The sequence below is a fragment of the Giraffa tippelskirchi genome, chromosome 10 (genome assembly GCF_054371585.1).
Source record: "Giraffa tippelskirchi isolate mGirTip1 chromosome 10, T2T-mGirTip1v1.2.pri, whole genome shotgun sequence".
NCBI classification, from domain to species: Eukaryota; Metazoa; Chordata; class Mammalia; order Artiodactyla; family Giraffidae; genus Giraffa; species Giraffa tippelskirchi.
The window spans coordinates 74,277,727-74,301,980 of record NC_137284.1 but is presented as its reverse complement, the minus strand read 5'-3'; the positions used below and the strand labels follow the sequence as shown (position 1 = coordinate 74,301,980).

Genomic DNA, 24,254 nt, shown 5'->3' with positions numbered 1-24,254 from the left:
AACTTTTAAAAGCCTGAATAAGCCAGACTTTTCTAAATAAAAAATAAGACTCACAAGAAATGAGAGTCTAAACATTTGAGAGTCTAAATGAGAGTCATTAAAGAAATGAATCTAAACACCAATAAAAAGAAGTGACTCTTCCTGGTAATCTTTTAAAACTTTTAAGAGACAGTTAATCTTTTAAAACTATTCCATGAGGCAAAATTGGCATATACGTGAGTTCAGAGTATTGAAATAACAACTAGGTAGCTCCTAACTATTTGTGAAGAGCTTCTCAGAAAATTAACTCAATAAACGATACCTATTTGGAAACAAGAATAGTTCCATGTGTACCCCCCCCCCCAAAAAAAAACACACTACAGTAATGGCACACACATCAGGCAGCTGTTCAGCCCATCAACACAGATTGAGTCCCCACTGTGTGCCCAGTCCAGTGTCAGGTTATATGTTACTAGTGTCCATGATGGTTCATCGATCATGGTGTTCAAGCTACAGAGTTAGCATTTTTCTACAACTATCCAAATGAATACTGGCCTCTTTACATGATTTCTTTAAGTAAGTAAAAGAGTGTGGCCAATTCAGGATTACCTCACATTTATTTAGCAGCCCAGTTTCTTGCAGTCGTGACCAGATGCTTTGTATTCGTCCAGCATGCTCAGGGTGGGTGGTGGAATTGCCACAAATGCACTGGTGTTTCAGCATCAAAGGATCATAAGCAATTCCTTTAGGACAAAGAAAACACAACACAAGATGAGTAATGGCACAAGTTACATGACAATATGACTACTCAAAGAAAGGCATTCTTTTCCAAATAAATTTACAAATAGAGAAATAATATCCACAAACTTCCTGGAAGCACATAAGAACTATTTAGTTCTATGGGTCTGAATATATATGCAAAAAAAGTCAACTCATGAATTAGTCAGTATCAGACCCTAGGCTTACTAAGTAAATCTGTAAAGTAAAAAAGGTGATGATATTTGAGAAACTGCAGGTTAAAAAATTACTGTAATTTTACCAGTATCTTAAATCACTACGGAGCATTTTTAGACAGATAATTCAATTCAGCAGAGGTTTCAATTTTATCAGTGAAGCCACAAAATGAGCTCTTTAAAGTGTGAATTTATTTCACGAGTAAGTCTCGCCCTAGTTTAGGTCATGATACATCAGTAACAAACTGGAAGTTTCCAACTACTTGCCTATTCATATGCTTATCAATTCCTTCAAAGTTGTGCAGAAAGAGTTTCTTTTTTGCTTACTGTGTTTCTCTCATAATTTATGTCAATCTGTAAGTAATACAGATACTATAGTTTTTATAATGTTGTGGAACATTTGAAGTGTTTCTTTAAAAAAATAAGTCAGCAGCGATATCTTTAGTAGAAATCACATAGACAACAAAGTGTGCATTTAAATTATCATGAGTTAACACATTTTAGGTTTCAGAGCCTTTGATGCAAAAGGTTTCATACACATTTGAAATGAACTATTAGGGATATACAAAGTAGGGTTCTTTAAAGCAACAAATTAGATGATAATTATAAAAAGATTTCCACCCTTAACCCGATTCCTTGGGGGGAAAACATGTTATTTACAAAACTGCCTGACATAAGAAATTATTTAACCAATCAAATATTCCAATAAATTACCATCAAAATAAATCCTCTGGGGGCATGGAATGCAAAAGAGTCCATTATAATAAATTTCTAAATATCTATTCAAGAACAGATAAGTACAAGCAATCAGTGTTATAAAGTAGGTTCAATTAATGCATTTTATTCTCTCTTACATTATTGTGTTAGAGGGATGTTACTCAAGAGGAGAAAATACGTGTCCCTGAGTGTATTAAAATCATGCAGAATGACATGCGTATTTTGAAACCATGTGGCAAAAAAAATGTCTAAGAAAAAAATATTTTGCTGGTCCAAATAACATCCACTTCTTCCTATTAATTGAAATATAGCTGACATATACAATATTACGTTAATTCCAGGTGTATTACATAGTGATTTGACATTTTCATACACTGCAAAATGATCACCACAAAAAGTCTAGTAAACATCTGTGCCCATACAAAGGTATTACAATTTTTTTGTTTGACCAAACCACACGGCATGTGGGACCCTAGTTCTCCAATCAGGGATCAAACTTGTGCCCCCCGGAGTGCAAGCCACTGGACCGCCAGGGAAGTACCTATTACAGTTCTTTTACTATAACCCTTATATCTTATATTACATCCCCATGGCTTATTTATTTTATAACTCGAGGTCTGTATCTCTTAATCCCCTTCATCTATTTGGCCCAGTTCTCCAACCCCCTTCCCTCTGGCAACTACACATTTGAGTATGCTGTCACTTTGTTTTGTTTCTTAGATTCCAGATCTGACTATACAGATTTTAGTTTACACAGTATTTATCTTTGTCTGACTCATGATGCCCTCTAGATGCATAATACTGATTCTTAAGACACAAACGGCTTCAGAATCCCTCCACACGCCCCCAACTCTCACATTTTCGTCTTCAGGGCTGATCTCCCTCCTGAGCGGTATACACTTGAACACTCATCTAAATCGCCCATCTAAAATCTCCATTTGGATGTCTCCTAGTTTTCATAAAATAGGAATATCATATTTGAGCTCATAATCTTAAACTTCACATACTGTTTCTCATTTCAGTGAAGGATATCACCACCACTGCTCATGTAAGAAATCTTACTGTCCTCTTGATACTCCCTCTCCAATAAACCAACAAGTAATGTATATTTTCCCCTGGAAGATGCATACTCACTCTCTTATCTCCAACACTGAAACCATACAATCCAAGGTACTATTATCTTTAATCTGAACTCCTGAGATAGCCCTGACTGTCTGACTTTCATTCTGCTCTATTTGCCACTTAAGAGTAGCTACCTTTGCTTCAATCCTTTGGTGACTTCAAAGATAAGGTTAAAATTTCTCAAGGCAGCACAGACACGCCTGTCCCGACGTCTCCAGCCTCATTTCATACTTCCCTGCGTTTATCTCTATTTCTCCCACAAAGGGTTACTTACCTTCTAGTCTTCAAGAGACTCAAAATCACACGTCCCTTGGGATCTTCAAACATGCTGTTCCATCTAGGCCAAAAATTCTGCCTTCTGGCCCCCAAAACTCTAGCCCTCTCTCAGCTAATACTTACTCATTCTTCAAGATTGTTTCAATGTCACTTCCTCAATAAAGCTTTCCTTGTGATCTCTAAATTAGATCTCCGACTATATGTTCTCATAGCATCCTCTAGGTCTTCTTTGTAACATTTAGTACAATTCTATAATTGGTGTATAATATTGTTAATTGGATATTTTCTTTACTATCTGTACAACACAGACTAGAGTTACATTGTTTACCTCTGAACTCTTAGTGTCTATAAACATGCTTGGAAAACAGTCGATTCTCAAGTGTAATTTTAATAAATCAGTGAAAAATATGAATAAATGAATTGATGGAAGAACTAGGTCACATATCCCCATTATAAAACCTTTCTTGATGAACCTACTTGGTGGACCTCATTGTACTACTTTTTACAGACATTTCTTTTGTATTACATGCCTTATCTTCCTCCTGGTGAAAGTGAAGTCAAAGTGTTAGCCACTCAGTTGTGTCCTATTCTTTGTGACCCCATGGACTGTAGCCTGCCAGGCTCCTCTGTCCATGGAATTCTCCAGGCAAGAATACTGGAGTGGGTTGCCATTCCCTTCTCCAGGGGATCTTCCCCACCCAGGGAGCAAACCTGGGCCTCCTGCATTGCAGGCATATTCTTTACCATCTGAGCCACATTATATCTTCCTACCAGTAGGTGCCTCTAACACAAGCATTTATTATACTCATTATATTTATACATGGAATTTTACACAAAAAAGAGATGAATAAATATTTTTAAATAAAGCCAAGAGAGAGAAAAGAGGAAGGCAGGAAAAAAAAAAGTTCAGTTCAGTTCAGTCGCTCAGTCATGTCCGACTCTCTGCGACCCCATGAATTGCAGCACGCCAGGCCTCTCTGTCCATCACCAACTCCTGGAGTCTACCCAAACCCATGTTCATCGAGTCGGTGATGCCATCCAACCATCTCATCCTCTGTCGTCCCCTTCTCCTCCCGCCCCCAATCCTACCCAGCATTAGGGTAAAAAAAAAAGTACACAGGCATAAAAAGCAACATTCACAATACAACGATACATTACACATGTCTGCACAATTCAGATATATCAAGTATTTATGAGTTGCTATTACATAACGGGAACTGTTGAACATATTTTCTACCACAGTTTTGTACTGCATAAAAGATGTATTAATGATTAACATGGAAACATAAAATATAGTGTTTCCCTCATTTTGAAAACATATTCTTTAGAAATAGAGATTCTAATCATTAGATTGCTTATTTTTTTCACTATTTCATCTCTTGACATATCTAACTTCATCTCCATAGTAATCATTTTTCTTAAAACAACATTTTCTCCATCAGCCACTGCCAAAAAAAAAAAAAAATATGAAACAGGTTATGGTAGCTGAAAATTATTGCCAAGTATCTGGAAATTTTAATACAAAGTCCAGGAGCTCTTGGAAAGACATTCGAATTTAAGAGAAAATAAATAAAGTCTGGAACCCAAAACCTCCACCTACTCATCTTAATGTCGTAGCAATGAAGTGTTAACAGGTAGACTGCAAGGTGAGACTTAACCTCATCCTTCATGTCCATTTCTTTCATTTTTTTCCCCTCTTTTTTCCCCTCAAAAACAGAAACTTATAGGGTGAGAAACAAGCCTGCTCTTCTCTTTGGGATTCACATGGAATTCCCCTTTTCTTTGACCCTTTAGCCAATGGATCAACCTGTCTCTTAATCAATGGGACAAGAGTTAAAGTTAGGTTTTGAGAAAATAAACAAAATACACAAAGGAGTCTTAACATAAACCTTTACCTGAATTTTAAACCCTAGTTGTTCATTTTTTGCTAAAAAAAAACTCCTAAAATTTTTTGATTTTTTTTATAAGCTTGGACTTTGTGCTATCTATGGCTTTCAGTTTTATTAAATGAGGTAAGATGTAAAGCACACAGTGTAGCATCTTTGCCTTCCCTTAATCATTGCATATAGTTTCTTTAGTTATAGAAAGCATTCATATATTCAGGTTTATGCTCAGTCTAAAATGACTGTGGGGCTGAGTCCACATTGGTCTATTAGGAAAGCTGAGTTCAGAATTTTTCAACCTAAAACTCCTGATACCAGCTTCTTAAGATTCAACTTCATATTGCTCTTCTGGTTAATGCCTGAGGTTCCACACCTTCCCAAGGATTTGCTCAACAACATATACTAAATATCTTGCAGGGCCAAAGGATTGAACCAAGGGCTAAAGCACAGTAAAAATATATATATATACATATATATGTATATATATAACATAATAACTTTCCTAAAGGATTCAAGTTCAGTAAACAGTCACTGAATGCTCTCAATGATCCAGGTATCAGAAAGTTTAATTTATTACATTTAACTTATGACCTAGCAATAAAGATAAGGCACTCACAAATACAGTTATATGACATGTCTGTTTAAAACTCTGTATGGTAAGGAAATAAAAAAAATATGAGGCTGAGAAGTCAAAGATGACCTCTTAAGAATTAAAAGAAAAACTTTAAAAAATGGATTGCAATTGGTAGGATTACTAAAGTGGATAGAAGGAGTTACTTTGAAGCAGGAGTCATTTCTAATAACCTCTAAATCATGTCCAGAGCAGCTGTTATACTTTCCATCTATATAAGAAATCTATCCATAAGGTTTATAATTCTAACCTATTTATAAGGTTCATCTTGCCTAATTTTTCCCTGTAACTATACTCTTTATATTCTAACACCTGAAATATTTGTTATAATATCTTTGAACAGGATCACTTAAAGTACCAGATACTACAATTTTTAATTATGTGTAAAACTGGATTTGTTCAGCAAGCAAATGAAATATCCAAAAATAATTGTTTAAAACTTGCTAAATTGTACCTCTGAGTAGACAAGGAGCATTTTCTAGACTTAGAGATTTGTTTATGTAAATCATTTCATCAGCAGCTAAAAACAGGAAGTGGGTGGAAGAAATTTCACCCTAGGGCTTTCAACTACACTATATGAAAGTCTATTAGAATCTGGGAATTAAATTAGGTGTTGCCATTCACTATATAACAGACAAGGAGATTCAGGTGGTATGCAAGTTGGCAAAAAGTGAAGTCAAACACAATTTACTACATATTTGCTGGCAAATATCTGGAAAGATGTTTCTATATTTGAGCTTTCACGAATGAGTGAACACAAAGGAAACCATAAAAAAAAAAAAACCCTACAGACTAGGAGAAAATATTTACAAATGATACAACCAACAAGAGAATAATTTCCAAAATATACATACACCTCAATAACAACAACAAAAAAACAATAAATGGGATGAACCCCTAAATAGACATGTCTATAAAGGAGACATTCAGATGGCCAACAGGCATATGAAAAGATGCTCAACACTACTAACTAATAAAAAATGCAAACCAAAACTACAGAGAGGTATTACCTCCTTTCAGTCAGAATGGCCATCATCAAAAAGCCTAAAAACAATAAATCCTGGAGAGGGTGTAGAGAAAAGAGAATCTTACTATACTATTAATGAGAATGTAAATTGATGCAGCTACTATGAAAACCAGTATGGAGGTTCTTTAAAAAAACCAAAAATAGAGTCACCATATGATCCAGTAATTCTAGTCCTAGGCATGTATCTGGGTAAAACTTTACTTTGAAAAGATACACGCATCCCAACTGGAGAAGGCAATGGCACCCCACTCCAGTCTTCTTGCTGGGAAATCCCACGGACAGAGGAGCCTGGTGGGCTACAGTCCATGGGGTTGCAAAGAGTTGGACACAACTGAGTGACTGAGCATGCATGCACTCCAATGTTCACAGCCATGCTATTTACAATCACCAAGACACAGAAGCAGTCCAAATGTTCATCAAGAGATAAATGGATAAAGAAGATGTAGTCTATATATGGACTTTCCCAGGTGGCACAGTGGTAAAGAATCAACCTGCCTATGCAGGAAATGCAAGAGATACAGGTTCAATCCCTGGGTCAGGAAGATCCCCTGGAGTAGGAAATGGCAACCAACTCCAGAATTCTTGCCTGGAAAATTCCATGGACAGAGAAGCCTGGCAGGCTGCCAGCCCATGGATTGAAAAGAGTTGGGGACACAACTAAGCACACACACACAGTGTATATATACACCATGGAATTATTACCCAGCCATAAAAAAGAGGAATGAAATAATGCCATTTGTAGCAACATGGATGAACTGAGAGACTGTCATACCAACTGAAGTAAGTCAGACAAAGACATATCATATGTATCACTTATATGCGGAATCTAAAAAATGATACAAATGAACTTATTTACAAAGCAGAAACATAGTCACAAACATAGAAAACAAATTTATCATTACCAAAGGGGAAAGAAACGAGGAGGGATAAATTAGGAGTCTGGGATTATCAGATACAAATTACTATATATAAAACAGATAAAGTCCTACTGTACAGTACAGAAAACTAAATTCCATATCTTACAATAAACTATAACAAAAAAAAGTCAGAAAACATATAACTGAGTCACTTGGCTCTACATCGTAAACTAACATAACATCGTAAATGAACTATACCTCAAAACACTCTTTTTTAAAGTTGGAGTGAGCAGGAAAAAAAAAAAAAACTGGGCCTATGAGAATATGCTACAGAAATATAAAGGAAACATAATTCCTACTACTTAGCTCAGTGAATTTGATTTACTATAGGAAGCAAAATAAGAGTTTAGAAATTTGGGGGAATCCTCAAATGTCAGAAGACACTGGTCCTATAAAATAGGAGCCAAGAGCTGAAAGGAGAGATCAAAGTAAATTAATGAGTAAAAAGATGCATAAAGTAAATGAGGATGGCAAGAGAACTAAAAACACAGTGGCAAAATTAAAGTCTAATTTTGAGACAACAAAAGAGGAATTCAATTTCATAAAAACCAGATCAATGTCACTAAATAAAAATTTAGATATGTTCAGAAAGTATGGAGATCGAAGAATAGACAGTGATTGTGCTCAAGGAGGGGATCACATTAATATAATAATTGGAATAACGGAAAATTTTATCAATAGAAAGAGACATGTACATGAGTATGAAACTACAAATGCTCATAAGAATGATTTTATTTTTGATTAGTAGGATGAAGAAAATATACTGTGAGGCACCAGAAAAGAATGAACAGGCTGCCCAAAGAGGAACACATACTAAGGTGGTCCAGACTTCTCTTCATTGCTAAACTTAGACCTCTCCTTTTGAATATTAAATGCTTGAGCATTTAACTACATTTCCAGATTTTTCAGATAAAAAAATGTGTCCCAGTAAATCTGTGTCCAAGTATGTGTGAAGGTTGTAGGATGACTTTCTCGGGTATGAAAAAGCCAAAAATTTTTTTTCTTCAAGAAAGATATATACATATATGTATAACTAATGTATATTAATATATATTTTTAAAATATGTTGTTATATAAGTTAAGAAATAACTTATAATACAACATATATGTGACCAAGTTGATTTAGTCTCCTAAATAAAAAAAGATAGCTATGTTATCATCTTCAGTGAGAATTAGATAGGCAAACATTGGGGGAACTTTTCAGGAGAAATTTCAAGCACATATATTTGAGGACAGTAACTTAAAACTATTATCTACCCAAATGAAATTAATCTCTGCATTCTAATACAGGTGGTAACATTAGTTACTCTGAGATGTCTTAAAAAACACACACAAACGCACACATACACAAACACACATATGTATTTACAGATGTACACACGCATGCAGACATGAACACAAACATGTAACTTTCCTTCACTATCAGAGGCACATAGGAAGAGGAAAAAATACTGGAAATAAATAAATGCATATTTTACTTATGGTTTTCTCTGGTGATAGAGAAACAGGTGATTCTCCCCTTATAGTTTTCCAGATTTACGAAATTGCTTCCAATGAACATTTTTTAATTAAAAAATATAAATGTCACCCCAAATTTCATCTAATATACAAATAATCTTTTTTTCTATAGCTGCATGTAATTTATGTCTCTTTATTCTCATTTCACTCGCATATTCATTTATTATACAATAAGCATACACACTGAGCACCCTCCTTGGGCTAGCCAGGTATCTCAGTGCTAGGGTTAGAGAGAAGAGGAAACAAAATCTCTTCCCACACAGACAGCCCATTTTAACACAATCCCCAAAATAAATAAATTACAATCTTTGACGAACAAAAATTCCAGTTATGAGGGACCATAATTGATTTAATTTGGATTTAGCTGGCCAAACAAGGCTTCCTGAAGGAAGTAAGAAGTAAACTAAAACCTGACGGATTAACAAGAGTTTGCCTAACTTGGGAACGTACCTTCATTAAAAGCAGAAACAAACAAACAAAAAGACAGGGGAAAAGGCCACTTTTGCTATTCTCACACTTAAACATTCAAATGTATTTCACTTTCTGTTGTGATGTGCCACCCTCTAAATGTCAATTTAAAAATTCTTTCAACTATGCAATGGCTTTCACAAATACTGCTTTAGTGTGAGCACTACAATTCTACTTCTCATTAGACACTGACTAAAAAAACTGATGTTATAAAGAAAGAATTTTCACAGATTATGTAAAGGAACCTAATGCTGGGAGAAAGAAGAGCTTAAATGGTACTGGGTGATGGGGAAGATAAAAGTCAACCAAATTTATCTGCCATTCAATTCAGTATCACTGAATTCCATTTGGCATAAACTAGCAAAGTGGCACAGTTGGCAAAGAATCCACCTGCCAATTCAGGAGACAAAAGAGATGCAAGTTCTATCCCTGGGTCAGGAAGATCCCCTGGAGAGGGAATGGCAACCCACTCGGGTATTCTTGCCTGGAGAATCCCATGAACAGAAGAGTCTGGAGGGCTACAGTCCATGCATTGCAGAGTCAGACACGACTGGGCATGCGCACGCACACACAGCACTATCATCTACTCTCAAAATCCTGTTGGGAGCCACAGCCAAGCCTCATTTCTCTCAGGAACAGCTGAGCAGAAAGGAAGACTATGGCAGAGAAAATGACACTCATTGCCCTTTCCTTAGTCATCAGAATTCATACAAACACCATATATCGGCTTTAGATAGTATGAAAAAAGTTCCCTTTAAATTCAATATGTAATAAACATTGAATATTATTACTTACGGGGCTTCCAAGGTGGTGCTAGTGGTAATTCATACAAACACCATATCTCGGCTTTAGATAGTATGAAAAAAGTGCCCCTTAAATTCAATATGTAATAAACATTGAATATTATTACTTATGGGGCTTCCAAGGTGGTGCTAGTGGTAAAGAACCCACCTGCCAATGCAGGAGACATAAAGACATGTGGGTTCGATCCCTGGGTCAGGAAGATCCCCTGGAGGAGGGCATGGCAACCCACTCCAGTATTCTTGCCTGGAGAATCCCCATGAACAGTCCATGGGGCCGCAGAGTCGAACACGACCGAAGTGACTGAGCATGCATGCATGATTACTTATATTCCAAAATGACAAAATGCATTTGTATATGTGGCAACCTGGCTCTACAACACACATTCTTCCTTGGCACTACAGAAGCTAAGTGATCTCCCTGGCCATCCAGAAATATCCTCAGCTAGGCTCTCTGCAGGGCCACCAGGGAGGGGCTCCATCTTAGTCTGTTTCTTGGCCCATTCAAGTTCTTACAGGAAGCAGACTAGAGACTTCATCTTTCAACAATTGACTGAGCTCAGACAACATTTCCCCCTTGGACCACGGCTTTGTTCTTCAGAAATATTAGGGTGGTGTGACTATCCCTTTGGCTGTTGAGGATTACATGGAAGGTAAAGGTTTGAATGGTGTGCCTTAAAAATTATGTAAGTTTAGTACAGAATAACTTCATAGTTGTTTCAAAATGTACAGCTGTTACAGAATAAATTCAAGCAAACTGCTTAACTTTATAACCTACTCTCTCTTCCTTACTTTCTAGTGGAACAACCACTGAGTAAAGATTTATAACTTTCTCTGGGAAACAAAAGCTAAATATTCTCAAAGAACCCGTGACTTCAAAGTGACTTAAATGTTACTTTTTATTTTTATTTTTTGATGTATCTACAACAAATAGATATTAAAAAGCCGAAAGAAAGGCCCTTAAAACATAAAAAATTTGTTTTCAAACATATCACAAGTGAAAGCCTTAAGAGTTCTCCTCTAAAGTAAGAGATCATTAGAAACACTAAGATGAATTTTGAGATCATGTGGACTGTAAGAGTATACATGTTACAGGGAAATTTAAGTTTGGATTAAAGCCAGAATAATATTTGGAGGAGCAGAGTGAAGATAGTGCATTTCATTTCCTTTGGAAAAGCACTAAATGAAAGTCACTAATCAAATATATATTTTTAGTCCCAGTGACAGTGGAGGAGCTATCAACAGACACATAAATTACATACTTTGCATGTTTTTAAAAGAATATTTAGTATTTTTATCTTAAGAATTTAAGTGTCAGGATGCAACATTCTTAAGGTAAATAAGACAATAAGGCTTTTTCCTACTGAAGTATGTAACTTTGGAATCACTTAGTCAATCCTTACAGAGCAATAACTGCAAAGTAACTTTCAGTGTTTTCAAATTTGAGCTGGTAAATTCATAAGTGTTTATGATTTACATGTACACATTATATATATATATATGACAAATTAATATTTGTCAATCCAACTAAAATTTATTGAAAAATTACTAAGTATAAAATTCTGTATTTTTAAAAATATTAGTTTATATAACCTCTCATTTAGGCCAGAAATGTGCCTCATCAGGTAGCTCAGTGGTAAAGAATCCAACTGCCAGTGCCGGAGATGCAGGAGATGTGGGTTTGATCCCTGTGTCTGGAAGATTCCCTGGAGCAGGGCATGGTAAACCCACTCCAGTATTCTTTTTTTTTTTTTTCCACTCCAGTATTCTTGTCTGGAGAATCTCACAGACAGAGGAGCCTAGCGGGCTACAGTCCTTGGGGTCACAACGAGTCGGACACAACTGAGCATGCATGCACATGCACGTGTCTCATCACGTACATTAAACATGAAAATAAACTCAACTTGATTTCCCTATTTGCGCTTGGAATATAAATTCTGATAAATACTAAGGTATTGACATTATGGCAAAGAAACTAATCATGTGAAATGACCCAGTTTTCAGTTTGAAGGATTTGGTTATGTTTATGTCATGCTTGCATTATCTGGTTTGCAATCCACACTTTCACCTGATTTTTTTTTCCTAATTGTTGTCTGTGCTGCATGGCATGTGGGATCTTAGTTCCCTAACCAGGAATTGAATCCATGCCCCCTGCAGTGGAGGCACCGCGTCTTAACCACTGGACTGCCAGGAAGTCCCTTGCCTGGTTCTTTTAAGACCTACAAACTCTGTTCATTTGCAAACACATGTTTTTCTCAAAATGGGAGGATCATTCTAATATTCAGAGACCTTGTTTCATTCATATGGAGGGAACATACAAAAGTAGAGGAAACCACAACATGTCAGGAAAGGGTCACCTCTCTTAACCAAGGAAAGAAACCAGCAGTAGGGTTACAATAGTAGACAGCAGCACACATGGAAACAGCATCACAAAACTTGATAATCACGCTCGCTTTTAAAGGAAATGATTTGGAGTGAATGTAACTGGCATTACAATAGGACGTCTGTGTCTCGGAAAGCTTGTGGCTGAATACAAAACACTCTCAGTAAAAAGAACTGAGAAATAACTAATTCTTAAAAGCTACTGCTCTGACTACCTACAAAAAGTATTTCTCTACATCATGTATCTGACTATGAGCAAAAATTCTCTTAAGACCAGGGATTGAACGAGGCATGACTGATCCAAGCAGCTTCCGCTGACCCTGGCTACAGTCCTGGGTTGCCTGGGATACCAGGACAGGTCTGTTTGTCCAAGAAATAGAGGGATCAGAAACAGTGGCTAATGTGGTGAGAGAAATATATCCAGATATATCCAGTCTGTAGCTCCTAGTATGGAATGCTGGCTCGTGGTGTAATACATTATAAAAAGTAGCTCCTAAGCATACTTATCAAAGATGTCTGTCAAAGTTAAATAACCTGGTCGTTTCATTCATTGACTTTTAAATAAAAGATGATATCAAGGCTTGGGAATGTGATTTCAGAAAAAGTATTTTAACTTTTCCAAGTACAAAGGGTTCCTTGAGGTCACAGAAGCCACAAAAACAAATCTTGAATCTTAAAAATTGAATAAAAAATAAATCAGATAACCTGTGAGAGACTCTAGCAGAAGGTACATCTGAATTCTTCCTTTGAGGCATCCATGTTATGAGCCCTTAGGGCTAGAATATCTTTCATTTCATGGGCCACAGTTGAGAGCATAGAACAAGAATGGGGTCCAGTAGACATAAAGGAATATTTATCCACGTGGATATTTATGGTACAGCTCCTTTGTGAGAGAATAGTGCCCTTTTTTGCGTGTGTTCCAGACTTGACCTTCCTTTGGCCTTGGAATTATCTGGTTTGTTTTCTTCTGTAGCCAGGTTCTGAAATATCAAACACAGCTGTAGGCAAGGGAAGACGGTGGTCAGATAGCCCACCCATAGATGCCATAAGAAATGAAACTGGAACTGATGTATGTAGAATTAAACAAGGTTTGCCTTGGGACCACTGTCTCCTATGAGTCATTTGTATGAAAAGCCAGAACAAAACACTGAAACAAACACAACAGCAAGAAAAACAAACTGGAAGGGGCCACTCTTTCAAGTTGAATGAAGTCAGCATCGTAAATTTCCTAGTGGCCCCAACCACTAGAAGGAAGAGATGGTAAAGAATGCTGAAGGGACTTTTGTTTCCAAAAGGGACCCATGCACCTGTTGATGTGTTTTCCAGGCACCTGAATGATAACAATTTATGAGGCTATTAATACTAAGCCCAAGATTTATCAGATGTGCTGCTTTGTCTTGTGGCCAATACAACCTCATAAAATTTGGGTTGCATTGGGTTAAAACAGAGCGTTCAGCCCTTGGAGTTATTCTGAGCATTTAAATCGCTTAATCCTGCAAGAACAGTGCATTCAGCCTGCCTATTAGGCAGAGTCTTTTGGGATTCTCACCAGTTGCAGAGCCGGGCTGGAGGAGGCGGTCCATTGCTGGGTGAGGTAACGTGGAGGCTGCGGGGGAGGAGTGGGTCTTGGAGACCAGACGCTCTTTCTCTAATCCATCCATGCCCACAGCAGCCAGCTGAGCCTGGCGCACCGAGACCGCACGTGTGTGCTGGGGCTCCAAGAAGGACTGCTGCCAAGAAAAGAGCACAGAAGAGAGAAACGTGAGACCAGCACGCAGGGAGACACTGAGCGCGACATGTCAACAAATTAAGTTCATCAGGTCAGAGACATAATAAACGGTGTGAAGGAAAAAAAATAGAGAAAGGGAGAAAAAAAAACATGATCTAGTCAATAAATCCATTCAACAGATGTTTTCACACTGACGGCCAGGGCCTGCCTGCCTGGCTGAGGAGGAGGTGATGGCAGGAGGCCTGTCAGTTTGAACTGATTGAAAGAAACAGACCTTTAACCTCAAGAGGAACATCAACTTAGACTCATTTCCTACCTTGATACCAACGTTTTGAATACAGCGCTGGTACTGTTACAGTGGCAAAGTGGGAGAACAATTCAGCTGTTTTCAAACCACCACCAAGACTCAATTCTGAAAACCCTATCCTGAATTCACGTCAAGTAATATTGTCAATGAAATTTACAGGAGCCTAAATGTTGCCAATTAAATGACTGTATTTGACCACTTTCAGTCTTCATACAGGCTTCCCCAGTGGCTCAGATGGTAAAGAATCTGCCCTCAAGGCAGAAGACCTGAGTTCAATCACCGGGTTGGGAAGATCCCCTGGAGAAGGGAATGGAGACCCACTCCACTATTCTTGCCTGGGAAACCCCATGGACAGGGGATCCTGGTGAGCTGCATTCCGTGGGGTCACAAAGAGTTGGACATGACTGAGTGACTAACACACACATACAGTCTTTGTATAATTGTATGATTTTTTCATATGCCGATGATATAATCCCAATACTATAAAAAACTGTTTCCTCAAGCAATATTAAACACAATCTCAGTATTTAACAATATTGTCATACTTCATACGTCTCAATTTATCAAAGAGCCAGAATTGGAAGCTCCTGAAGGATTCACTTGACCTATTCCTCTGTCTCCAAAAATAAGACAATCTCCAAAACAGAGACAAGTACTATCTCTGTTTAACTTAACTAAATTAAACTAGTTTAACTATCAATATTACACCCTGAATAGGTCCTCTCTCTACAACATCAGGGAATTCATAACCTTTGTATTGATTTTTATGTTTCCTGCCTTTTCTATATTCCCAATCAACATGAAAAGCAGCTCAACAGTGATACAAAAGATGCTCACCTCTCATGCCAAGGATAAGGAAACTAATGCTCCAAAAGGTAACAAAGCCTTCTGAACGCAAGACCAATTACTATCGCTTTAAAAATCTACCTGCTCTTCTGCTTCTTCAAGCATGTACTGTTTCAAGCCTGGGAAGCAAACGTCCCCTCTCTTTAGTAAAGCCCCACCCTAACCTTCTTGTTAGGATGGCTGCTCCTCTAGTACAAGGCTGGGCACATCCTTTGAGTCCAAATTATTCATTTAATGAGAATGCTAACAAGTCTAACTACAACACGAATGTATTCAATGCATATTACATGGCTTTATGTCATTGTGACTTTCTCTGTATGAGTTAATGCTGTACATACACGTGAGCTATGGATATGAATATATATTTAGTTATAGACCATAGATTTCCCAATTTAGAAAAAAGAATCATTAAAAATTAACTTTAAAATAAGTTCTAAGTAATGTATGTGTATATGGTGTTACTTCTGTTTTGCTCTGCAAAATAACTGAACCATCAATCAACTAGAAGGTATTTGTCACATCATCAAGCCCTGGGCATTTGCTTTGATAGTTAGAATGATTTGGCCAAGATCTAGTCCTAGTTAACAATAGTTATAACACTTCTACAAGCATCTAAATCTCTTGCTTTCTTGAGTATCTCCATGTACAATTCCCTAAGGGAACAGCAGTAGGGTTGGCACAGTCTCTCCTCTCATGGAACTTACAGAGGAAATGCAAATGTGCAATTAGGACTTGGGGAGTTTTCTATGGGAAAATGAGCTTTTCTGCATAGGATCTAAAGTGCCTGGGTAAATACATGCCTAGATGTTTGTAATGTCCATCCCTTCTGTTTCTATTACTGTACAATTCAAACTAATGCAAAAGGCCCTTGATTAACTATCCTAATTCAAAAATCAACCCATCCTATTCTTTCCTGCAAGAATTCTCTTCCTAAAGCTCTGCTAAGTCGCTTCAGTTGTGTCCAACTCTGTGCGACCCCATAGACAGCAGCCCACCAGGCTCCGCCGTCCCTGGGATTCTCCAGGCAAGAACACTGGAGTGGGTTGCCATTTCCTTCTCCAGTGCATGAAAAGGAAAAGTGAAAGTGAAGTCGCTCAGTCGTGTCCGACTCTTAGCGACCCCATGGACTGCAGCCTACCAGGCTCCTCCGTCCGTGGAATTTTCCAGGCAAGAGTACTGGAGTGGGGTGCCACTGCCTTCTCCTAAAGCTCCTAAAGTTCTACTAATATGCAAAAAGGTGACAGAAAGTCTCTGAAGGTAAAGCAAAGTTTGAAGAGCCTCCCCAGGCTGTCATCTAGGTTCTCGCTGCATGCGTGTTCAGTCACTTCAATCGTGTCTGACTCTTGTGATACCATGGACTGTAGCTCACCAGGCTCCTCTGACCATGGGATTCTCCAGGCAAGAACACTGGAGTGAGTTGCCATGTCCTCCTCTAGGGGATCTTTCTGACCCAGGGATTGAACCCATGTCTCTTATGCCTTGTGCATTGGCAGGCGGGCTCTTTACCAGGGTTGTATTCTTTCATGGGCTCTTTCCTCTATAAAAAATACTAAACATTACCTTTTATGCTAAGATCAGCATACACTGGAATCATTATTATAATATCTATTTTTTCTTCTGATTAAAAACTAACATTCAAAGTATTTTGCGGGCCCCTTAGAGTATCTTGGGTTCTGGGCACAGTGTCTGCCATGTCTAATGGACATATTGGCCCCGATCGTTCGTGCTTCCAATCTTTTCTGTCACCTGCTCTGGGTTTATCCATGAGGCTTGACATTCAGCAACCATTCATATCCTCTAAAGTCCATGTCAAATCTTACAGCAAACATTTTAAACTCACATGTTATACACGCTTTTCCTCTCCACTCTATTTCGCTGCCATCATCTTTTATGTATTAGAGTTACTGCATGCAGTAACTAGTTATTGAGCTCATACCCTAAGCCAGACACATTGCTGGTGTGTTGAGCCTTTTTAATGTTTATCATCTAGTGAGGAGACAGATACTAAATATTTCTAAGTATAATGCAATTATAAACATGAGTGCTACATGGGAACAAGTCAGAGTACCATGAAAAACTTTAAAGAAGAATATGATTTAGAGGTTAAGGGAACTTTCCTGAAGCAAGTCACATTTAATCTGAGATGTAAAGGATAAACTGAATTGGCCAGATGAATGGGGCCAAGGATCTAGACATGTTTTGTGGGGGAGGGGAGAAAGAAATCAACCAGAGATTGGATCTAATTCATCTGTGAACTTACTTTCTGCTCCATTTTATGTCTTTTCTTGTATTTCTTATATTTAGCCTTCTAAATATGTATTTGTGCATTAAAAATAGTAACACAAACTTGGGAGTTAGAGGTTATACCATTTTTTCAATAACATAACCATGTTTTAGATCACTGGATTCCATTATCCATGTACTAAATATTTTCTCTCTTAAAGAATAGCTCAATACTCTAAGAGTTCACGTAAATATCACCACGTTCTTTGCTTCTTTTTTTGTAAAGCATATTCATTGCTTTACTTGGACTTCACAGGAACCTTTGAGATAATGGAATAATCATTTGATAACTCATAACCATGATACAAATGTTACATCTCAGTACAGAACTTCACAACCAGGCAAGCAAAATCCTTGTTATCCAACCTCTACTATAAGTAAGAAACAAACTTGTTCAATAGTATTCATCACATATAAGAGTTCATCCAATATCTAGTATGCATGCAGATGGGAAATAGACCCCATGATGGCGTGAATAGTCAAGAAGGTGAATTAAACATGGCTCCTGATCTTATGGGTTGACACCCCAAATTCAAGTACTTTATCCATAATTAGTAAGTATCATAAGGATGTGAGCTTCACCCACTGACTCACGTATTTCCACATATACAGTAGGTGTTAATAAATATATGTTGAATAAACACATGAATAGAAAGGAGATACATAGCTATCCTTAAGATATCACCGTAAGGATAAAACAAGAAAGCATATTATAAGCAATCATAATATCAAAAACCAAGGAATGGTTAATGGAAACATAAGAAAATAGAGAACAGACAAAAGAATTATCAAAGTACAATTCTCTGAAGTTATTCAGTGATGGAGCCAAGAGCTGAGGGAAATGACTGAGTTGAGAATTATTCTTTTTCTCTGTACTTTCATGTGGTTTCCAAACATTACGCCTATCATCTATATTAAAACTTTAATTAAGAAAAATGGCAAATGTTAATTTAAAATAAATAGTTGAGACTTTCCAACACTTCATTAGGACAGACTCATCATCACTGGTTCTAAGAGCAAACGTGGGTCAAGTATTTTTGAATCTTCTGTCAAAAAAGGACTATAAAGTAGAAACATTTATTCATTTTCAAAAGAGTGCACTATAATTATACGCCCTTACAAATAAACTATAGCTTTTAATGTACAGGACAAATTTTGACAATCCAGTAAGGCACAGATTATTATGGTACATATTAGTGACCAAAGTATCACAAAACAGCAGGCTCTTTGCAGATGCGTGTTACTTCTCACCCATAGAAAACTTCCCTTCTTCATGAGACTGAAAACTGAGATAGCATTTTCATAGCTAAAACTGAAGTGTTTCATTAAACATTTTTTAACGAGAGATAATTTTGTTCATGGCTATTTTCCATACTTCCAAGTAAGGAAAAAAATGCATGTTTTTCTCTTGCATCATCAGAAAAATAAAATGTCTAAACAGTTTAGAACAGAGTGCTACTAAAAATTTCGTTGATATCAAAATCAATCTTTCATCTATTGAGTGCCTCTGGAAGATGTGTCATGCTCAATGAGTGAATAATAAACATGCCCTCATCCTTCCAAAAAGTATTCGTTTAAAATATTTTTTAAATACACGTATTATTTTCAGACTGTTTCCTATACATACACAGTCTTTTGTTCTTTAAGACGATTTAACTACGAGCTTTGTTTTGATTGGTTACTTTGCCAAACTGTTATTCAGGGACATTCTCTCAGGCTACCGAGATGTGTAAGACAATCTTTTCTCTATGAAGTAGCGTAAAGCCACTATACCTGAGCGTCACCTGTCTCCTGTCACTGATAAAGGCTTCTAATTACTTTCACAGAAGAGTTATTACATGCCTAATTTATAAATTCTTCAGTGATGTAACAAGACATCAATGTATTAGGGCCTAGGCCTTTCTAAGCTGTGGTGAATAAACACTGCGATCTATTTGGAAAGAGGGTCCCCATACAGAAGTCTGTATGGCAAGCAGGCTGTTCTGCTTAAAGTTGAGTCTCTGGGAGTGGCTTGCTGATGGAGATTACGAAGTGATAAAGCCCTGGGTTGAGGAGATTCAAGGTTCTAATTTTTGGTAACAGCAGTGATTTTTAAATTTTGTTTCTGTTTGGTTTATTTTGCTTTCTTGTTGCCACTGCTCAGGGACCTATTTTATGCCTTCTGAGTTTTCCCTTTGTTCTGGATGGTTACATTTGCTTCCAGACACACTGCTCTTCCTGTGCTATACTCAATATCATCATGCCGTTTTACCAAAAGCAAATACAAAAATCATATACTACAGTGTTTAATCTTTGAAATGATCAAAATTATTTGAGTTAGTTTAATAAAATATATGACCTAAAAACAAAAGAAAAAGATTATGGGAAAATAATTTTTTAAAAATATTAAAATTCTGTTTCTAAAGACTTTTCTTGAATGCCTATATGTTATTCCTTGTTTGGCATGATGAGAAAATTGAATTTTCTTTTTGGTTTTCAGTGCTTTGAATTTAAAAAGTCTTGCTTTTACAGAAAATCAGAATCATAAATATCCCTAGAGCTTATCTTGTAAAATGCCAAGGGCAAGTGGGAATTCACATGTTCTAAAGTCTTTGTATTATTCAGTACGGGTGTAGAAATACTAGTTAACTTTAGACTTTTAAAAACTAAACATGCATGTTAATAATTTAAAAGTAGCTATCAAATAAATAAAAATAGTATGCCTAACTTTAGACAAACTTTTTTGAGAAAAAGACAAAACCAAGAAGCAATCAGTCTAAAAACAAGTGGAGGAAAAAAATGAAGCATTGAAAAGGCTATACAAACATAATTCACAAAATAAGACGCTAGAAATAAATTCCCACATATCACTAAACACAGTTGATGTGAATACAAAATTTACCAATTATTAATAAAACATGAAGACAGCCAAATTGAATTTCAAAAACAGAAAGGCTAAATTCTCTGGCAGATCAAGATTAAATTGAAAGATTCTATGAAGTCATAAGGGCTTCCCTAGTAGTTCAGTTGGTAAAGAATCCACCTGCAATGCAGGAGACCCGGGTTTGATCCCTGGGTTGGGAAGATCTACTGGTGAAGGGATAGGCTACCCACTCCAGTATTCTTGGGCTTCCCCGGTGGCTCAGCTGGTAAAGAATTCGCCTGCAGTGTGCGGGACCTGGGTTCGTTCCGTAGGTTGGGAAGATCCCCTGGAGAAGGGAAACGCTACCCACTCCAGTATTCTGGCCTGGAGAATTCCATGGACTGTACTAGTCCACAGAGTCACAAAGACATGAGAAAATATTAACAATAACAAAACAAGTAGTAAAAGCCTTGAGCCACCATGTTAGAGCCAGACAAAATAAGATTTTTATGGGGAAAATATTAGAGATCACATACGGGTGTATACAATAATACAAAAGTTCAATTAACCAAAAAATAATTCTAAACTGGTAACATGGGTCCAAATGTAAAAAGTGTAAATTGGCAAAAGTATAAAGAAAAATCAACATAATGGAAGCATAGCAAACGTGTAACAAAATGAGTGGGGTTTCCTTGCTGAAATTGTGAAATACTGGATTGTGAAATGTTGTAATTTGCAGCCAGTAAACATACATTCTTTCAAGCACACATGTAACAATTGCAAAATTGACCAATACAATAAAGCAAGTGTCAACAAACTTAAAAGCATTAATATTTACAATGGAATAATAGTCAGCTTTTAGAGGAAAGAAATTTTGACATATGCTATAACATGGATAAACCTTGAATACACCACGCAAAGGGAAATAAGCCAGTTACATAGGACAAATACTGTGCAGTTTCACTTATATGATACACTAGAGTAATTAAATCCATACAGACAGAAAGCAGGATGGTGGTTGCCAGGAGCTGGGGAGAAGAGAAAATTCAGAGTAACTGTTTAATGGGTACAGTTTCAATTTGGGAAGACGAAAACATCCTAGGATTCTAGAGGTGACTGGGGATGATGGCTGAAGAACAATGTGAATTTACTTGATGCCACTGAATCTTACACTAAAAAATGATTAAATGGTGAGTTAATTTTTATATTTTATTGAAAAAAAGAGGAATTAATATTATTCAGATCATATAGGTTGACCGTATTAGTCAGAGATGTAAACTAGGTAGATGAAAAGATACACTATGTTCCGTGATAAAATCATTATCATAAAGATAACAGTTCTTCCCAAATGAATTTATAATTTTGGTATGTTTCAGATGATCCTAAATTTTGCATACAAGAGCAAAGGCAGAGAAAAGCCAGCGAATTTTGAAAATAAAGAATAAGTTGGGGAGACAGACCCAGCCAGATAACTATAAATACTAAATGCTAAATTATTAAGACATATTTGCACAAGAACAGATTAATGGAACAGAATAGAGAGCCTATAAGCAGACCCATGAGTATATAGAAACTCATGATATACAACAGAGATGATCTACAGAATAGCAGGTAAAAAAGAATGTCAATCAATAAATGACGATTGGGAACACAGGTTACCCGTTGAGGGAACAATGAATTTAGATTATTACCTAACACTGCATGCAAAGAAGTAAGAATGGATTAAAAATTGAAATGCAAATTGCACAATTTTTAAAGTTTTATGAAAAAAGATGGAGAATACCATCCTAAGCTTATAGGAGGAAAGAAATTCAAATACTTCTGTTTTTCCTGAGCCAGAAAAACACAAGCCAGAAACTGGATAAAAATCTTTGCAAAACATAGAATAAAGCAATATTTAAAGTCTACATTACGTATACGACAATAACCATTTTATGCTCATCAGACTGATCAGAAATTTAAAACTCTGATGATAACCAAGCATTAGTGAAAATACAGAGCAAGAGAAACTCGCAGGCTGCTTGTAGAAGAATAAACTGTTATAACCACCTTAAAGAACAATGGGCTAATATTCAGTAACAGTGAAGATGGACAGCAAACTTACAGTATAACTGGTGAGTGAAAAAGCAAAAAATGTACATGAAGTCAATTCTATAAGTTTAAAAACATACAAGTTAATATACATTGTTTAAATATATGTAAATGTAATAAAAATATAAAGAAATGCACAGGAAAAACAAAAAGCAAATTCAGAAAAGAAGAAACGGGAGGGGGATGAAATAGGGAGGAGATATAAACTTTATACATATATCATTTTTACTTATCTCTGAAACTAGATATTATTATAATCTTCATTATTTTCTCTGTATTATTAATACATCAAAAATAAATTTAAAATGCTTAATAAATGGGTACATATAAAACACCAATATTATTATAACATAAAATTGGTTTTATTGGAAAGATTAAGATGTTTCAGGGAATGAACAAAGATTTATTGGAAAATACAAAAAAAAACGAGTAAGAAAAAAATAAAAAGTAAAACTAGATGAGAAAAATAAGTATGAAAAATATATTTTTTACTAAGTATACTAATTTACTTCTAGACCATATGTTTGTAAGCTATCAATTAATTTGTACTACAGTGCACTGATAATATTAATATAAAATGTGTACATTTTTAAGTATATTTTGTCTTTAGAATTTCAACATATTATCATTAAATTCACCTCAATGAGAAAACAATGACACTGAAAGGACTGAGAAATTAGTCCTTTTACATGCAAAATAATGTAAACTGGAAACTTAAAATGACAATTCTGGAACAGAAGAAGAAACAAATTTAAACAGACAAACAAAGAAACTAAAGAAACATAAAGACACTTAGAAACAATTATTTCTAACTACTGATAATACAACTGATTTACTGTTATTTTCTTATTGGGCTGACTTGTATTTTCCAAATTTTTATCTTTATTTTTAAAGTTATTTTGAAATGTTATGCTTTACTCTGATATCAATATTTTAAGTGGTTAAATATGCTATAGGGATAAGAAAGGATATTAATTTGGATTTGGAAAAAGACAAACTACTACATGCAAGCTACCTGTGAACAGAAACCTGCCTGCATTTTCACACTCTTAGTCCCAAACCCTAGAGCCCAGCACACAAGGCTCACTAAATGTTGAGAATGTATATATTATATCATACAAATATAACTGCTTCTAGTCTAAGATTAGAAGGAACATCTGACTCTCTAGTTTATTTGACTGAGCAGATCAGTTCAGTTCAGTCGCTCAGTTGTGTCCGACTCTTTGCGACCCCGTGGACCATAGCACACCAGGCCTCCCTGTCCATCACCAACTCCCGGAGTTTACCCAAACTTAAGTATATCGAGTCAGTGATGCCATCCAAATCTACCTAATTTTTTTCAATGTAATTTTTTTTTTTCTTCTTCACATTGCATCAGAATACACTTAGGTAAACCCAAATCCATCAAGAACTCTAAGTCACTAAGATTTTTCTCAAGTATTTTGTTTTTAACACACCAGTAAAATAATCATTTTATCCTGTT

General features: G+C 36.3%; 1 protein-coding gene across 6 annotated transcripts in view; it reads right to left on the bottom strand.

Annotated features, from left to right (window-relative positions):
* Nucleotides 1-24,254, bottom strand: part of HDAC9 (histone deacetylase 9) — a 788,642-nt gene that overhangs the window by 290,812 nt on the left and 473,576 nt on the right. For all 6 annotated transcript variants that reach the window (XM_081537682.1, XM_081537684.1, XM_081537687.1 and 3 more), the window contains 2 exons: nucleotides 14,223-14,403; nucleotides 589-722 (listed from right to left, as the gene is read on the bottom strand). In XM_081537682.1, the coding sequence (XP_081393808.1) occupies nucleotides 589-722; nucleotides 14,223-14,403 (315 nt within the window). The remainder of the gene's footprint in view (nucleotides 1-588; nucleotides 723-14,222; nucleotides 14,404-24,254) is intronic.